This window comes from Camelina sativa, chromosome 8 (genome assembly GCF_000633955.1).
Source record: "Camelina sativa cultivar DH55 chromosome 8, Cs, whole genome shotgun sequence".
NCBI classification, from domain to species: domain Eukaryota; kingdom Viridiplantae; phylum Streptophyta; class Magnoliopsida; order Brassicales; family Brassicaceae; genus Camelina; species Camelina sativa.
In genome coordinates this window covers 6388954-6404478 of record NC_025692.1, presented here as the reverse complement: position 1 = coordinate 6404478, position 15525 = coordinate 6388954, and the positions used below count along the sequence as shown (strand labels likewise).

Here is a 15525-nt window from a genome sequence, read left to right as displayed (position 1 = left end):
ACAAGTTCAAATTGGTAAAAAACCAAAATTAATATATTTTCACCTGTAATATACAGGAACTTCTAAGCTGAGCATGAGGCATTTAATGCATGATTCTTACACCAAAGGATATATCAGACACAAGTTGAGGCCCTTGGGGAGGAAGAGGGAACACTCACAATTTTTTCAAAAAGCTCTCCACCACTGATGAACTCTAGGACAATATACATCTTCGCCTTGCTGGCCAAAACCTGGACAACATATGCCAAATTATTTTGTTAAAAGTTAGCTTTCCAACGGATTTGCTTCGATTCCAAAGAGCTGTTAATTCCTGGCTAATCAAAGGAAAAAGAGAGATACGTAGAGAAATGTCGGGGGCATGAAGATAGACCTCATAAAGCTGAACTACATTTGGATGGTTTATCAACTTCATAGTAGAAATATCTCTCTTAATCTGTAAAAGAAAGTAGGAAAGACCCACATCATACTTCCGGATTGAAGACAGAAAACTACATTTGACTTCCAGGAAATGTAAATGTAAACGGGCATATCAGTGGGCAAGGGAGGAGACATGAGAAGAAAAAAAAGGATGCAAATTAGAAAAGAGAATTACTTGATCAGCCATCTTATGGTTAAGAACCTTGTCTTTATCAAGGATCATGAGAGCCACAGGTTCTCCTGTCTCAGAATGCCGAGCAAACCTCACTTTTGCAAAAGCACATTCACCAATGGTTCTTCCAACCTCGTACTTTCCAACCCAACGCCTGACCTTTGGCTCACTCATCACACTCAGAGCAGAGTTCACCACTAATCCCCACAATCTGTTTCTTGAAAACGTAATCTTGATGTCAGAACCTCCTCTAAAATAATATACAGAATAGGAGAGAGTATTGATATGGAATACATATAGTTCATGCAGATACGCGTATGTGCACACACATCCAAAATTCTACATTAACGTATTGCAATGTGTATACAACCAAAAGCAAAATTCTGAATTCAGAGTCCTGATACACGTTAACAAGTAACCAAACTCTCCAATTTACCCAATAATTCTTCGATCAAAGGAAACGAAACATGGAAAAGCACAACGAAGCTTCGGGGAATACACACACCTGCTGCGAATTGGCCGGAGAAAATAGGAAGCAACTAGAGTTGAAATCGCATGCAGCCCTTCCCACAACACTAGAGTTGGCGAAAAATGCAGAGAGCAGAGGAGTTCGAGCAAAGTAATCGGAAACAGAGTCTCTCATAGTCAATAGTTAGTTGCTTGATCCGTCTCATTAACTCGGTCGATGCTTCTTTCCGCCATACCCCCATCGTGTGGCTCGCTTTCACTCTCCTTATTTCTCTTTTATCTTTTTTCTTATCCAAATTAAAAACATTCAATTAGACGACGTGTATTGATGAGGAAGCCTCATTAGTCATTACACATTTTTTTTTTGTTTTGATTTGTTAGCTTTTTCCAATTAGACAAGCATGTTGTAAAGAAGACATTACTAGGAACGTATTTTACAATGAGAAGGGAACAAGAAAAATCGCACTTTTTTTTTCTTTGTTACAATGAGAAGTTTTTTGTACATAAGCACCACCAAACCAAGGTAACACAGAGGTTAATAAACTCAAAGTTGGGCACTCACGATGATCAAAGAACAGGTTTCACATACTTGACTTGAGAGATGGATTTTTTTTATAAAAAAAAAGAGAGAGAGAGAGAGAACAATGTGGCATTACGTTTTGGTTTTTAGGGCCGTGTGAGTGGTTTGTAGAGGACAACAGTTATGTACTTAGACTCGAACCTGTGGGTTAAACCCAAAGCTACAATGGATTGAGGTGTCCACCCTTGCTCTATGAACACATGGTTAAGCACCACATGTTGCGGCTTTGTGGCTATGGCTGTTTCTTCTGTTGTGCCTAGAAGTGTTAGATGAAGCTGTGGTGGCACCACCAGTGGCTCTTTTGCGTAATCTTCTGCTGCTGGAAGGGTTTGACCGTAGCTATGTTCAGGTGACGGTGGCGCCTCAAACTCCACTATGCTTTCTGGGTTTTCTGGCACAAAGTTCTGCATAATCATTGCAGATACAGTTACACAGTAAGTTGAGATTGGTAGATTAGATTTAACATGAAAACAAGAGATAGGAAATTACTTACATGAACATCGAGAACGTTACAGACATTTCCCACTTCATCTGATACAAAGGGTAAATCTGGAATGTATTTGGATTCACCGTCGACAATCACCTTGTAGTGGTATATGCCAGATGGAAGAACAAAGAGAATTGAGTGGTCTTTTCCAGACTTCTGTAGCTTCTTCCTAAAGAATGTAAATATATTATGCTTAGTACACATATACATTATATACGGAAAGCTCGAAAGCAAATATTTGATAAACATATCAATGTATACCTTGATCTCCAATTGTCCCATGACCCTTCCACCGCCACATCATTACCTCCCTGGTTCCATGTAATGATCGTTGGGATTCCTTGCTCTGCGGGATAATCAAAAACTCTTGGAGATTGGTTCCATTGGATGTTATTAGGAGAAGGAGGAGCGTTGTTTGCCCTCTGCAATGGAGCTACGGGAACCTGAGGTAGTAAGCACATAAAATTTAAGCTGAGAGATTTTTTCAAAACAAAGTGCGAGAAGAACTGGCGAATGTTATACAACATTATATCTACCATCTGACACGAAATGCAGCCATTAGGTACACATGATATGCCTAAACAATGGAAGAGGTGACGCATAGGTGAGCAAATGTTGTAAGAAGTTAGGTGGAATAACAATGTGCGCTGAAAAGAAAAGGGGTGGAACAATGAATATAGCAAGCAAGCAATAGAATGATATATTTACTATAATCTAGACATGACCTGATTACCGAAAGATCTTACTATTCCCACCAAACCGTGATAAACCAGGTCAATTTTAAAGGTTTTCCTTCACAGGTGCAATGAATCATTCACAATTTAAAAAACGAGAAGAATGAAGAAACAACCACAATCTCTCATTCGTTCAAGTAAATTCAAGCTGCGTGTTTACAGTCAAAAAGGGCTAAGAAATGAACAAGCTTGCCCTCCCTTTCAAAATGAAAGCAAAGGAACATTACACAAAAGACTCACGTTGAGACATACCAATCAACAAAACGGTATTAACAAACAGTAATGGCCGGAGAGCAGGAGGAAAATCAAAATTATTAACAGAAACCTAGAGCGACAAGAATTACCATCCAATCTGACTGGTATAAACTTTTCTACACTAGGCATGATATAACCAAGACAACAAACAAGAACTTCCCTAAAAGCAGATTTGCTAGGAAGACTAAGCCTCTCCCTTTGCCAAAACGAAGGGAGAACAAGTTGTTCACTTCTTACCAGAACTTTTGACATCTCAAGAACCAACAGACTAAATCCGAGTCAAGTCCAACTCCATAAAACAAAAGATTCCACTCACAAAAGTGCTTAGACTCAGCAAAAAATCTCTCTTCACAGAGACATTACACAAAAGATTCACTAGGGTACATCAAGACTCAAGAATCATGACCGGACTAGAGAGTGGCAGGAAAAGGCAACAGCTAGAACACCTAATGAACATAATAAAGACTGGTAGAAACTTTTCCACAGTATGCATTATCCCAAGATACTTTAACATAGATAACAAAAAGAAAAAAGAGATTCCTTGGTACAGAATCTCTAAACCCACCTACAGAAAAAGCCTTAAGAACAAGAAATCTAAACCTTTCCCCGCTGACAAACCTAAGGAAGAACAAATCAAAGTAAACAAATAGAGTTCACTCCATAAAAAAGCTTGAAGCTTTTGTTCTAGAATCCTAAGGCAAATCCAAAACGAAGAAATGTCTCAATTAATGAGACATATGAAAAGTCAAGTGAATATTCTTAAACTCAACCAAATCAGAAGGAGGAGAACTCTTGGACGAAAACTTCAAACAATGTTTCAAATCAAATCATCCAAAACATCAAATTCAACGATTAAAACACACAGAAATAGAGAGAATCGAGAGAGAGAGAGAGAGAGGGAAACCTGAGGAGCGAATAAGAAAGGAGATGGAGATCGAGCGGGACTTCCGGGAGGAGAACTGCTCATAGAGTCTGAAGAAGGACGACGATGACGACTGCGTGCAGAAGGATCGCCGCCGTTGGATCTCGCCGAAGATGAGGTGACATCTGCACCACCACCGCTAGTGACGGCGGAGGCGTCGTCTTCTTTGCCGTTGGCATTTCCCATCTGAAAACCCCAAATCAATTAAGTGAGAGAGAGAGAGAGAGAGAACCAGACGTGAAGAAAAATGGAGGGAGGACGAAGGGAAGAGGAGATAATATAAAAACGACCCTGATGTTAGGAGTTAATTACGAGGAATGCCATCGGTAGTGTTAAAGAGATTTGCATAAAAAAAAAAAAAAACCTCTGAGAAATTATTGTAAATCCGTACCAAATGGATAAACGAGTGACTTGGCGTCCAAAAAGTTGATAATTATCCTTTTTTTTTTTTAAATGATATTTATTTGCAATCATTGAGAATGAACTTATTCATCTTTTAGGATAATTTGCTTTTTTTTTTTTTTTAAACATTAAAAACTTGTAAAGTTCTCATGAAAAATAGATATAAGAAATTGGAGAACATATTGCATATTCGTAAAGTTCATCGGAAAATCACAGAAATAAACTTTTGCTTCCAATGATTGGTATGATATCTCACACTCCGTCGGAACTAGTATTTGTTAAAATGAAATAATTAGAACTACTGTATTCTTTTCTGTAGCTAGAGTTGATAATCCAAAATTAGGTATGACTCTTTATTGAACAACAACACTTGCAAGGTTGAAAAGTGCATCATTGATAAATGCGTGTGCATTCATTAACAAATAGTATTACACTAGTGTGAATAAGTGAATTATACTCTGTTTGGCACACACTAATACTGCAAACCGTATGTTTTTTTTGGTTATTGTCATTGATTACAGAATAGTATAATTATGAAGTATGTTCAAAATTAATTGGTGTTTCTAGTGGTATTGTGTTGTCCTCGACTAATTAACTCCAAATTTAAGTAGGATATTGACTCAAAGCTATAGAACTTAATAACACCTTGTGGCCTAAATAAATAATTATAATAAAGAATAAAAGTATGAAATTTATTTATCACTGACGAGTTATGCAATGTAATTTTTTTGTATTAGTTATAGAGGTAATCTTTAAAATTGTAAGAATTACTGACGAGTTATGCAATAATCTTTAAAATTGTAAGAATTCTTATATTGCTCTATCATTTTTTTTATAACATCAACTCTATAATTTATTTTGAGTTTTACGCCAACATCATATCTTTTTAAAACAATTGTATACTATCAGTAGTACTTGAAATATATATATATATATATATATATATATATTTTTTTTTTGAACAAAACAAAGCTTACTTTCATTCAAACAAACAAAGTAGCAAAGTTAAAAAGGTTTAGAGATTTCCAAGACAAAGCTTGATAACAAAATGAAGCAGAAAAAGTAAAGATAGATAGGTCGACAATCATAAACCAGAAATATTGGAGGCTTGAGCAAAGGTGTATCAAACTGCAAGCTAACTCAAGATGATCCAACGCCACATTTGCGGAAGCAGCGGTAATGTGGTAAATGGTCCTTATCAAGATGACATTGGGACGTTGTGAAGGTTTCCATAGCCTAGAGACACGATGGCTTGAACTGCTCAGTGGTAAGGAGAGTGGTTGGGGGATTAGGTTTGGGAAAGGCATGCTTGAAGAGGATTCGATAACCACACTCCTTGGAGCAATGGTCATAATGCCGAAACTCTCAAGACTTTGGCAAAGGGGAGCAACCTTCCGGACTTTGGTAAATTGTAATTGACAAAGTTCATGGTACATGGAAGGTAAGGAAAGAAGAGTGGGAAGGTTTCAGTAACCTCCTCTTTTTGGAGAGGAGATCATAATGTCGATGTTCCTAGAGCTTCTGGTTTCAGAGCATATGTAGCAGCTTAGTGCTTGTTGTAGTTTAGAGAGCAACTGAAATAGAGAGGGTAGGTTCAAGAGGTACCGGTAACCATGGCTCCATAGGGCCAAGATCATAATGCCGGACCTTCTCAAAAACATGTAGTAATAGGTAGGGACCCTAACCAACTCTAAGGGCAAGGTTCTCAAGTACTCTTTGCAACAACAGAGCATCCATGTTCGATTTTGTTCCAGTTGCAGTCTTCAGATAACTGACTTCATGAATCGAACCAAGATTAAGCTATGGGAAGACAAAAAAGGATTTGTGATATGTCTATATTTTGTCTCTCCCTAGCATATATTTATCATGCATTTAGCTAGGATAACTCATTGTTTTGCATCATTTTCTAGTCCTTTCTATACACTTTGCATTTCTAGGTAGTTCTTGCATCATCCTTGCATACATTGTGCATGTTAGAGTATTTCAGGTATCTCGGAGACGTCAGGAATGCATCACTCGACCCATCCGCTGCACAACACTCCCAGAACCGTCTCTCGAGCCAATCTCACAACACTCCCAGAACCGTCTCTCGAGCCAATCTCACAACACTCCCGGAATCGTCTCTCGAGTCAATCTCACAACACTCCCGGAACCGTCTCTCGAGCCAATCTCACAACACTCCCGGAACCGTCTCTCGAGCCAATCTCACAACACTCCCGGAACCGTCTCTCGAGCCAATCTCACAACACTCCCGGAACCGTCTCTCGAGCCAATCTCACAACACTCCCGGAACCGTCTCTCGAGCCAATCTCACAACACTCCCGGAACCGTCTCTCGAGCCAATCTCACAACACTCCCGGAACCGTCTCTCGAGCCAATCTCACAACACTCCCGGAACCGTCTCTCGAGCCAATCTCACAACACTCCCGGAACCGTCTCTCGAGCCAATCTCACAACACTCCCGGAACCGTCTCTCGAGCCAATCTCACAACACTCCCGGAACCGTCTCTCGAGCCAATCTCACAACACTCCCGGAACCGTCTCTCGAGCCAATCTCACAACACTCCCGGAACCGTCGATCGAGCCACCCCGTTCGAGCCGTTCCACTCGAGTGGAATTTAGCTTTCGACGTCTTCATCAAAGTTGTAGGGAATTGAGTTACCTTTCCAACGCCGTTTATTTCAAGCCAATCGGAGGTGTGGTTCAAGAGTTATCATCATTTTAGTGGATGCGTATACACGTAGCTCGAGCCAAAACCACTCTGGATCGAGCCAACACCACTCTGGTTCGAGCCAACATCCCTCCACTCCACCCAGTCTAACTCGCTCGAGCCAGACTCACCACGCATCACTCAACCTCACTCGAGTCATCTGGGTCGAGCCACTGGACGCACACCAACTCGTTCGCACATGTCAGGAAGACGTTCCGTCTTACACGCTTCAGGAGATTCCCAAACCGACTTTTCACCTTGTCGTTTTAAGTTTTAGTGATTTACATGTTTTTACTATAAATATATTTTGTTAAGTCTTGGCTGAGGACATCTTTTATCTCGTATTGTTTTTCTTAAGGTTTTACCTAGCCACCATATACGTTCTCATACTTTGTAATCCGACATCTTGAAGTTTATTGAGTATTTTGCATTTGATTTCTTTTACAAGTTGTTCATTTCATTTTTATCTATCTAAGAATACTTGTTTCAATATTTTCTGGGTTTGCATCCTTGATGATGATTTTCGGATCTGAGTAGTGTGGTAGTCCTTGAGGATGGGATATATTAGGTGGAGGATCTCAGGATGTAGAGTGTTTAAGCTTTGATTTGTATGATTCCCTTCTGGACTAGAGTTAGAAATACTTATTTCTCTCTGATCAATTGGAACTAGGTCTTAGACATTTCCGCACCCAAAAAGTGTTCGATGAAATGTCTGACCAACTAGTGCTATAGACTTATGTTCCTAGCCTAAGAGATTAGTTGTCTAGGATGTTTGTTGACGTGAATGAACTTGTTTTTCATGTCATGCTTGATCATGTTTCTCTAGCGAGAGCTAGGTTTGGAAGTGGTTGAGTTTGAGTAGCTTCTGTCAAGAGATTGGATTAGCTAAGAAGTGATGTTCATTGTTTAGGGATGGTTTGCTTGGGACATGTTAAGCACTTTATAGACTAGGATACTCCACTGACATCAATTACTCTCATCCTTAGGACTTCTTTCTTTCTAATTTTTCTTGCATTCCTGAGACTGTTTCGCTTCTTGCTGTTTAGTTTATGTTTAGACTCGTTTCCGTTTTCACTCTTGTTTACTTCTTGGCATACATTTTCGTTTCTAGCTCTGAGGTTCATTTTCGTTTTGCATTCTGATTACTCTAGGATTGTTAGACATAAAACCACTTTTGACTTGGCTTGACTTGTGATTTCTTGATTGCATCTTGAGTGGTAGCATCATCCCATTTGGATTGACACCTTAAGTACTACAACACATAAGGTTAATTGAACCTGCTAGGATAGACACACAAAAATCCTAGTATCAATTTGGAATAAACCTGGAATCATGAGGTGCAACGGTTGGGTCTCGGGGTCTTGTCAAGATCTTGTACGGATCCGGCGTCAACACAGAGCTTCTGTCCAACTGTGACCAAGCAACACGCTTGGTGAAGGAATCTAGATACGAGGAGCAGAGAGATGATGAGGTTGACTTCAAGGGGGCGTGACAGAGACAGACGACAAGATTACAAGGGCTTTGTGAAGTCTCAGATCTGACTTTGTAAGGCTGGAAGCTTGTGAGAATCACCTCGCGAAGAGCAACCACCGGAAGAGACGAAGGGAGGGGGGGATTGAAGCTGAGCATGACCGGAGTTGCAGAGAAGAGACTCGATGAAACCTTCGGTGTGTTCATCATAGAACCAGATATAGACGAACTTAGAAGGAAAAGGAGAACACGGGAACAACGAAACGATGTCCCAACGGCACCGATTGGAGTCGACGCCGCCGAGGGAAACAGTTTTGGGGAATGTGTCTGAGAAGCTGCTAGGGCGAACAGGAGGTGTTTAATTAAGAAGTTTTGTACTTGAAATATCTTAGAAAAACATTTGTCACTTAAATTTGTTTTGTTAGAAACACTATCAAGTAAACGATAAATTTTCCATTAGACACCCCAAGTAGGAAATGTCATTTCAAGAGACAGAACAAAATTTCATTTATATCTTGATCAGTCGTTAAATTATGTTTCTTCTAAGATTCACAAAAGCCTCATTCATCTTTGCTATAATTGCTATAATTAGAAGACTTTTTCTTTTTTTTTCACCAATTAGGAGAATTGAGATTTTTTTTTTTCACATCAGAAATCTTCGCAGATACCATTATCTAATTTAGAAAATTTTTCCAAATCCTTTCAGCTTCTAATATAACCTCTTATATATCACCCTTTTTGATCATGTTATATTCTACACCATTATCTTACTAATCACCAGCTTCATTACTTAAACCTTCATCATTTTTTCTATCTAATCCCATTAACAGTTTAATTATAATTTCGAGATTCAAAACCACGTTAATTGCACACGATTTCGTCCAACAAACATTATGAATTTCTCTAGCTATTTCGATCTCGTTTGACTCCTTCCACATCACCACATATTCTTTCTAAAATAAACATGATCGATCACTTATTTGGTAGAATTAATGGAGACTGGTCTAATGAGAGTAATACTAAAGTTTTTAGAGGTTAATTTGGTAGAAAATGATGTTTTTTTTTTTTTTTCTCAGACCAAAAAATAATAAATTAATGTTATATGTAAGGGTTTCCCTAATTTTTTTTCTCGACAAAACAATTGAATTTAAATTTTAAATGATGATTTTATTTTCTGTAATGCCAATTTTCAAATAAGGAAAAAGAGGAAATTGCTATATACAAACTAAAAGAAGTATATAAATTAAAATTAAAATAAAGAAAAGGTAACTAGGGTTTTTGGGGTTATACGTTTCACTGTTTGTGTATCACATTCGCTTATTCTTCTTCTTAAAAGAGTGTCGCCACCAAAACACACACACTTGCCTCCCCTCCTTGAACCTCCTCTCTTTGTTTATCACATTGCTTCCTTCTCCTCCCGATCCTTGAATCCTCGTTCCGTTCTTTGATCCGATTGAATTGTTATTCGTGTTTTGTTGATCTGAGTTTGGAAGTTTTCTCTGATGATGGCGGAGACTGAGGGATCATTGGCTGATGATCGAGAATTGATGATCGGCCGTGAAGGTGGTGTTGCTGCCGCTAAGTCTCCGTGGAAAACAACCGCTTCTCCTCCTGAGACTGTTGATGCTCCTGTAATGGGAGCTGATTCCTGGCCTGCGCTCGCCGACGCCGCTCAACAGCCTCGTCCTAAGAATCCTCCGCCGCCTGCCCCGCCGTCTAAAACCATTCCGGCCTCTACCCCAACCCCTGCTCAGGTTCGTTTTTTCGTTAATGTTGTTGTTGTGCTGCGGTTTAATTTTGAGTGTTGATGGTGCTTTCTACTTTTAAGTATCTGCTGTGTTCGTGATTGGTTTAGGTTGGTGATAGGGCTATTTCTTGAGAAACTTGATCGAATTGGGTTTTGTTCTCGAATGTGATGCTTATGATGTTTACGTTTGCTTGGGTTGAAAGGTTTACTAATTGATAAAAGCGTTGCATTGCATTTATAGAGCTTAAACATAGTCCCTGAAGAAAGTTTCTTGTTTGATGTTTAGGCTAATCCTGGTCAAGCGAAATCTAAGGGTGGTGGAAAGGCTAATCCTGGACACAAGAATCCATCTGGGCGTCATTCAAAACCAGGTCCGAGGAGCAACCAAAATGGTCCTCCACCTCCTCCTCCTTACCTTGTACATGCTGTACCATATCCTCCACCTCCTTTTCCACCTATGGGGCCTCCGCCACATGCTGCTGGTCCAGATTATCCATATGCTCCTTATCCTCCGTTCCCAGTTACTGGACCTCCTGTTGCAGAGTCTGGCAATGAGAAACAAGTTCAAGCTTCCCCTCTTCCACCTGTGCTTCCACCTCCTCAAACGGATCCTGGAAAGCCTTGGCCGCATCAGAGAGGTTTTGACCCCAGAAACATGCCACAAGGTGCTGGACCAAGAACTTTTGGGAGACCTCCGTATATGGGTCCAGCTCCTGGATTCCTCGTTGGTCCAGGTCCAGGCTTCCCTGGTAAGATATTGAATCTCTGTCAAGGTGTTTAAAAAAGGAACTGGCTGGGAGCAGTTGATAAAATTTAACTATTTTGCTCTGAAATATATCTAGCATTAAGATAGAGGATAACTGTTCGTTTTTGTTGTTTGTTTCTTCATTTGACACAGGGCCTGTATACTACTTGCCAGCTCCACCCCCTGGAGCTATAAGAGGTCCTTATCCTCCACGCTTTGGTCCATACCCTGTAAACCAGGGTCATCCAGGACTATCTCCAGAAAAGATAGACTTAAGGGATAGAGTCTTAAAACAAATAGAGTATTATTTCAGGCAAGTTATGCTTCTCTACAAAAAAATTATTATGCTTTTAAAGATATCTAGCTTATTCCTTATTGTGCCTCTGGGAATTTTATATTTTCCATGCCTTGAGTCCATCTTTACTGATTATAGAATTGGCACCTCAACTCACTGTGCTTACCTTTTTTTTTTATTAATTCCCTTTTCAGTGATGAAAACCTTGAGAATGATCATTACCTCATTTCCTTGATGGATGAACAAGGATGGGTTCCCACAAAAATTATAGCTGGTTTCAAAAGGGTAAAATTTGTAACACGAGCTTGACTTGCTTTCTTTTGCATTAGTCTATTCTGTCATTCGTGTTTAGAACAAATTTGTTGGTTTTAATTTTTCTTTTACTCTTGAATTGCAGGTTAAGGCAATGACCATGGATGTTGATTTTATAGTCTATGCGTTAGGGTTTTCTAATTCTGTTGAAGTGCAGGTTAGACTACCACACCTTACTTATTTACCGGTTTAAATGCCAAAGTCTTGCTTTTGTTAATGGGTTTTGGTACTAACACATGTTGGCGGCTTTAGATTAGCTTCTTTATTTAAAAAAAATTGTTTCTTTGAATACTTTGTTTTCTCTGGTTGTATTGTTTATTTCTACCGTGGTGATGCTATCACAAAAAAAAATGGGTGAGAGTTTTGTCTCTGGATAATAGTTTAAAGAAGCCCTCTTTGATTATTCTAACCTAACTCAGAGCATGATTGGTTTCAACAGGTGTAAGACCTATATTTGTCAAAGTAGCATAAAATGCTGGTACATCTATCTGTTGGATGATAATTTGAAATACTGGTACTTTTACAGGGTGACAAGATGCGCAAGCGTGACAAGTGGTCCGAATGGGCTCCTCCATCTAAAAAGTCAGTCTCTTTGGAGAAAACTGGAGACAGTGACAAAGGATCCCCAGAAAGTATAACAAGCGGGGATAACTATGGAAATTCTTCAAAGGGTTCTTCAAAGCCTACCATGCGCGACTTCTCTTCAGAGGTAAACTTTTAGTAGAGACACATTAAAAATGCTAATGTAATTTAAGTTTTTGCTTTAATCATAGCTTTTCCGTTCTGATGTACAGGGATCTCGGTCAGCAAGAACCAGTAATTACAAAAGTGTTAACCTGAAATCATCAGCAGATGAAAAAAGAAATGTGGATGACTTGTCAAACGATTTTTCAAACACGTTTTTGCTTGACGAGGAATTAGATCTGGAGCACAGAAGCCCGAGAAAGAGTGGACTGTCGAAAAGGTAGTGCGTGCACAACTTGATTACTCCTGATATTTGCTTTCTGCCCTCTTTGTTTCCAATATGTCTTGTTTTTGGATATGAATCTGAAACTGCATATATAAAGTACTGCAGTTTATAAAGTAATGCTCCTTTTGGGAATTAGTTTTGGTTATTGTAACAGCTGGTTTATTTTGCTTTGTTTCATCATTTTGTTCTCTTCTTGTACTTTTTTTTATTTTGATTTAATGCAACTTAGACAACAACAAAAAAAAAAATTTCTCGCCTAAAAAAACATTGATGACATATATATATTTTCGGTTGATGGCTTTGGTTGATTTGACTTTTTGTAGCATTGAGTATGAAGATGATGATATGACTGTTGATGATCAAGATATTCAGAAACTTGTAATTGTTACCCAGGTATTACACGGAACTTATTATATATTTCCTTGAACTCTGTGTTGGTGAAATCAATTATTCATGTTCCGTTATATGCTGGACAGAATAGTGGGAAAAGTGATGGCACTGGAGTCGGTGGGACTAAAGCAAAAAACATTCCTAAGGAGCTTGCCTCCACAATAAATGATGGTCTTTACTACTTTGAGCAGGTTAGGAATCTATGGCTTGGATATAATATGATTAACCTTTCTGGAGTCCAATTTCTAATAATCACCAATGGAAACAGGAACTCAAAAAGAATCGATCTGGCCGTAGGAAGAACAACTCCCATTTGGATAGCAGAGATGGGAAAATTAAATCTGGGGGAGGATTGAACAATAAATTAGGAGAAAATTCTGTAGCAAATGATGGAAGTGAAGAGCATGGAACCATCACTTCCCGGAGGAAGCAAAGTAGAGGAACGCACAAACATCATACCGCCCATGCTCGGAGGTTCTTTTCGAGTAACATAAGAAACCATGGAAATATATCAGAAAGTCCGCCTAGTAGCTCCATTGGATTTTTCTTTGGTTCTACACCACCAGACAGTCATGGGTCTGTATCTTAGCAATCCATTATATTCCCTACTTATTCATATTCTTTATCCGTTATATATCTTATTCTGTTTTTATTGACGTTTCACAGCCCTAGGCTTTCGAAATTGAGTTCATCGCCACAATGTACACTCCCTGGAAGCAGTCCACCTGTGGGCTCGTTACCAAAATCATTTCCACATTTTCAACATCCAAGCCACCAACTGCTGGAAGAGAATGGATTTAAACAAGAAAAGTAAGTATGGTTATTCAGTTAGACAACTTAAGTTTATTGTATGGAGCATTATTCTTGGGAGGATAAGATTGTATCTTGAGGCTCTCTGTTCTCATTCCTTTTAAATGTACGCATAGGTACTTGAAGTATCGCAAGCGCTGCTTAAACGAAAGAAAGAAGCTGGGTAGCGGATGCAGTGAGGTCAGTTTCATGTTTACCTCCTTTCTATGATTTTTGGCTCTCATCTTGCTCTTCAAAAGAAACATGCAATAATCTTTACATATGGAGTTTCTCAACTCATTCTTTTACATTAGTCTGATTGGAGATCCTAACCCCTAGTCTGTGAATTCTGGATGTTATCTATGCAGGAAATGAATCATTTGTACCGATTTTGGTCGTATTTCCTTAGAGATACATTTGTCTTGTCTATGTATGAGGACTTCCAGAAGTTTGCTCTTGAGGATGCAGCTGAGAACTACAACTATGGGTTAGAGTGTCTCTTTAGGTTTTATAGGTAATACATACTTGTTAGACGTGCTTCTGTTTTTCCATTTTTTCACTGCGGATCCAGTGCGACTAATCCAACTAATATTGCTCTGCCTTCTTTCTTCAGTTATGGTCTGGAGAAGCACTTCGATGAGGACCTTTACAAGGACTTTGAGCAGCTATCGCTTGACTTCTACCGCAAGGGAAATCTATATGGCTTGGAGAAGTATTGGTAAGTGATCGTTTATCACGGAGTATGGTTAAACAATAACGTTGCTACTGAATTCCTGTTATGGAACTGTGATTCTTGGTGATGTCTCTAGAGATTATGCCGATGGAGAGAAGTACGGTTATATTAGATGGGCTTGTAGTAATCTAGGTTAAAAGATGTTTCAACGCACATAGAAAAATGTTGTGTTGGTTGTGCTTTAAAGGACCTAATTATGTCTTTTTGTGTAGGGCATTCCACCATTACCGAGGCAAGAACGAACCAATAAAGAAGCACCCTGAGTTAGAGAAGCTACTGAAGGAAGAATACCGTAGCATAAAGGATTTTCGAGCAAAGGATATAATCACCAACCAAAAAGACAACAAGTCTCACTGATGGATGTGAAGAAAAGAAGCAGAGAGAGATATATGTTTTTACTGCTGAGCAAAATGGTGATTCAATCTTGACCTAAATTTTTGTGTATCTCTTCTTCTGGGGAAGAGACCAACAAGTGAAGCCATCACTCTGAATTTTACAGGATATTTTCCTTGGTGGTGTTTTCCTTTTTCTGGGATTATTCTTTTTTGGATTTTGGATGCAGGATCTCTCTCTCTCTCTCCAATACAAACAGAGCTTTGACTGAAGAGGCGTTCATCTACACTGAGTTTCGCCCTCTCCCCCCCCAAAAGTTGTAATCTTTTCTTTTTGTACATATTAGGGATATTTCATTTTCTAATTTTTACTCAATTTTNTAAAAAAAAAAAAAAAAAAAAAAAAAAAAAAAAGAAAAGCAAAAAAGAAAGGATGTGTTTTGTAGTGTCTGTAGAAACAATAAGAGGTGTTTTACTTTGACATTTTTATTTAGACAGTAAATTTTTGTTTGTAAATTTCTGTGTTCTTGTAGCTTATAATCTCATATTTGGCATATGTCGATATTGCTCTGTTTTTTTCTTTGTTACTACTCAA

At 38.9% G+C, this 15525-nt stretch overlaps 3 protein-coding genes across 4 annotated transcripts in view; 1 reads left to right on the top strand and 2 right to left on the bottom strand.

The window, feature by feature from the left end:
- LOC104706473 (pentatricopeptide repeat-containing protein At5g21222) overlaps positions 1-1345 on the bottom strand; it is a gene marked incomplete in the record, with an annotated part of 6850 nt that extends 5505 nt beyond the window's left edge. Inside the window, 4 exon segments of the mRNA XM_019229207.1 lie at positions 159-230; positions 371-433; positions 593-806; positions 1095-1345. Of these exon segments, the coding sequence (XP_019084752.1) occupies positions 159-230; positions 371-433; positions 593-763 (306 nt within the window).
- LOC104706469 (SNF1-related protein kinase regulatory subunit beta-1) lies at positions 1505-4298 on the bottom strand. Of its 2 annotated transcripts, XM_010422663.1 has the most exons (5): positions 4018-4298; positions 2661-2771; positions 2386-2567; positions 2131-2293; positions 1505-2041 (listed from the first exon to the last, which is right to left on the bottom strand). In XM_010422663.1, the coding sequence occupies exons 1-5, from the start codon at positions 4219-4221 to the stop codon at positions 1724-1726; spliced, it is 978 nt and encodes a 325-aa protein (XP_010420965.1). In that variant the 5' UTR covers positions 4222-4298; the 3' UTR covers positions 1505-1723. The 2 variants fall into 2 exon arrangements, with proteins under 2 accessions (XP_010420965.1, XP_010420966.1); XM_010422664.2 differs by lacking the exon at positions 2661-2771 and having other exon boundaries at positions 4018-4294.
- On the top strand, positions 9897-15490 carry LOC104706467 (la-related protein 1A-like). The gene is made up of 15 exons (XM_010422662.2): positions 9897-10371; positions 10651-11113; positions 11263-11422; positions 11599-11689; positions 11802-11873; positions 12243-12425; positions 12511-12680; positions 13010-13079; positions 13163-13267; positions 13345-13652; positions 13743-13886; positions 14003-14066; positions 14234-14379; positions 14479-14583; positions 14811-15490. The coding sequence occupies exons 1-15, from the start codon at positions 10120-10122 to the stop codon at positions 14953-14955; spliced, it is 2478 nt and encodes an 825-aa protein (XP_010420964.1). The 5' UTR covers positions 9897-10119; the 3' UTR covers positions 14956-15490.

What these genes read in the sequence shown, in the direction of transcription:
- LOC104706469 (XM_010422663.1), bottom strand. Translation starts at nt 4,221, where the DNA reads ATGGGAAATGCCAACGGCAAAGAAGACGACGCCTCCGCCGTCACTAGC. An exon ending in CTTTCTTATTCGCTCCTCAG is followed by an intron (nt 2,772 to 4,017) that starts GTTTCCCTCTCT and finishes TTTTCTTTTCAG; the next exon opens with CGCACATTGTTATTCCACCT. An exon ending in GCTGCATTTCGTGTCAGATG is followed by an intron (nt 2,568 to 2,660) that starts GTAGATATAATG and finishes TTACTACCTCAG; the next exon opens with GTTCCCGTAGCTCCATTGCA.
- LOC104706467 (XM_010422662.2), top strand. Translation starts at nt 10,120, where the DNA reads ATGATGGCGGAGACTGAGGGATCATTGGCTGATGATCGAGAATTGATG. An exon ending in TTATAGCTGGTTTCAAAAGG is followed by an intron (nt 11,690 to 11,801) that starts GTAAAATTTGTA and finishes CTTGAATTGCAG; the next exon opens with GTTAAGGCAATGACCATGGA. An exon ending in AATGGATTTAAACAAGAAAA is followed by an intron (nt 13,887 to 14,002) that starts GTAAGTATGGTT and finishes ATGTACGCATAG; the next exon opens with GTACTTGAAGTATCGCAAGC.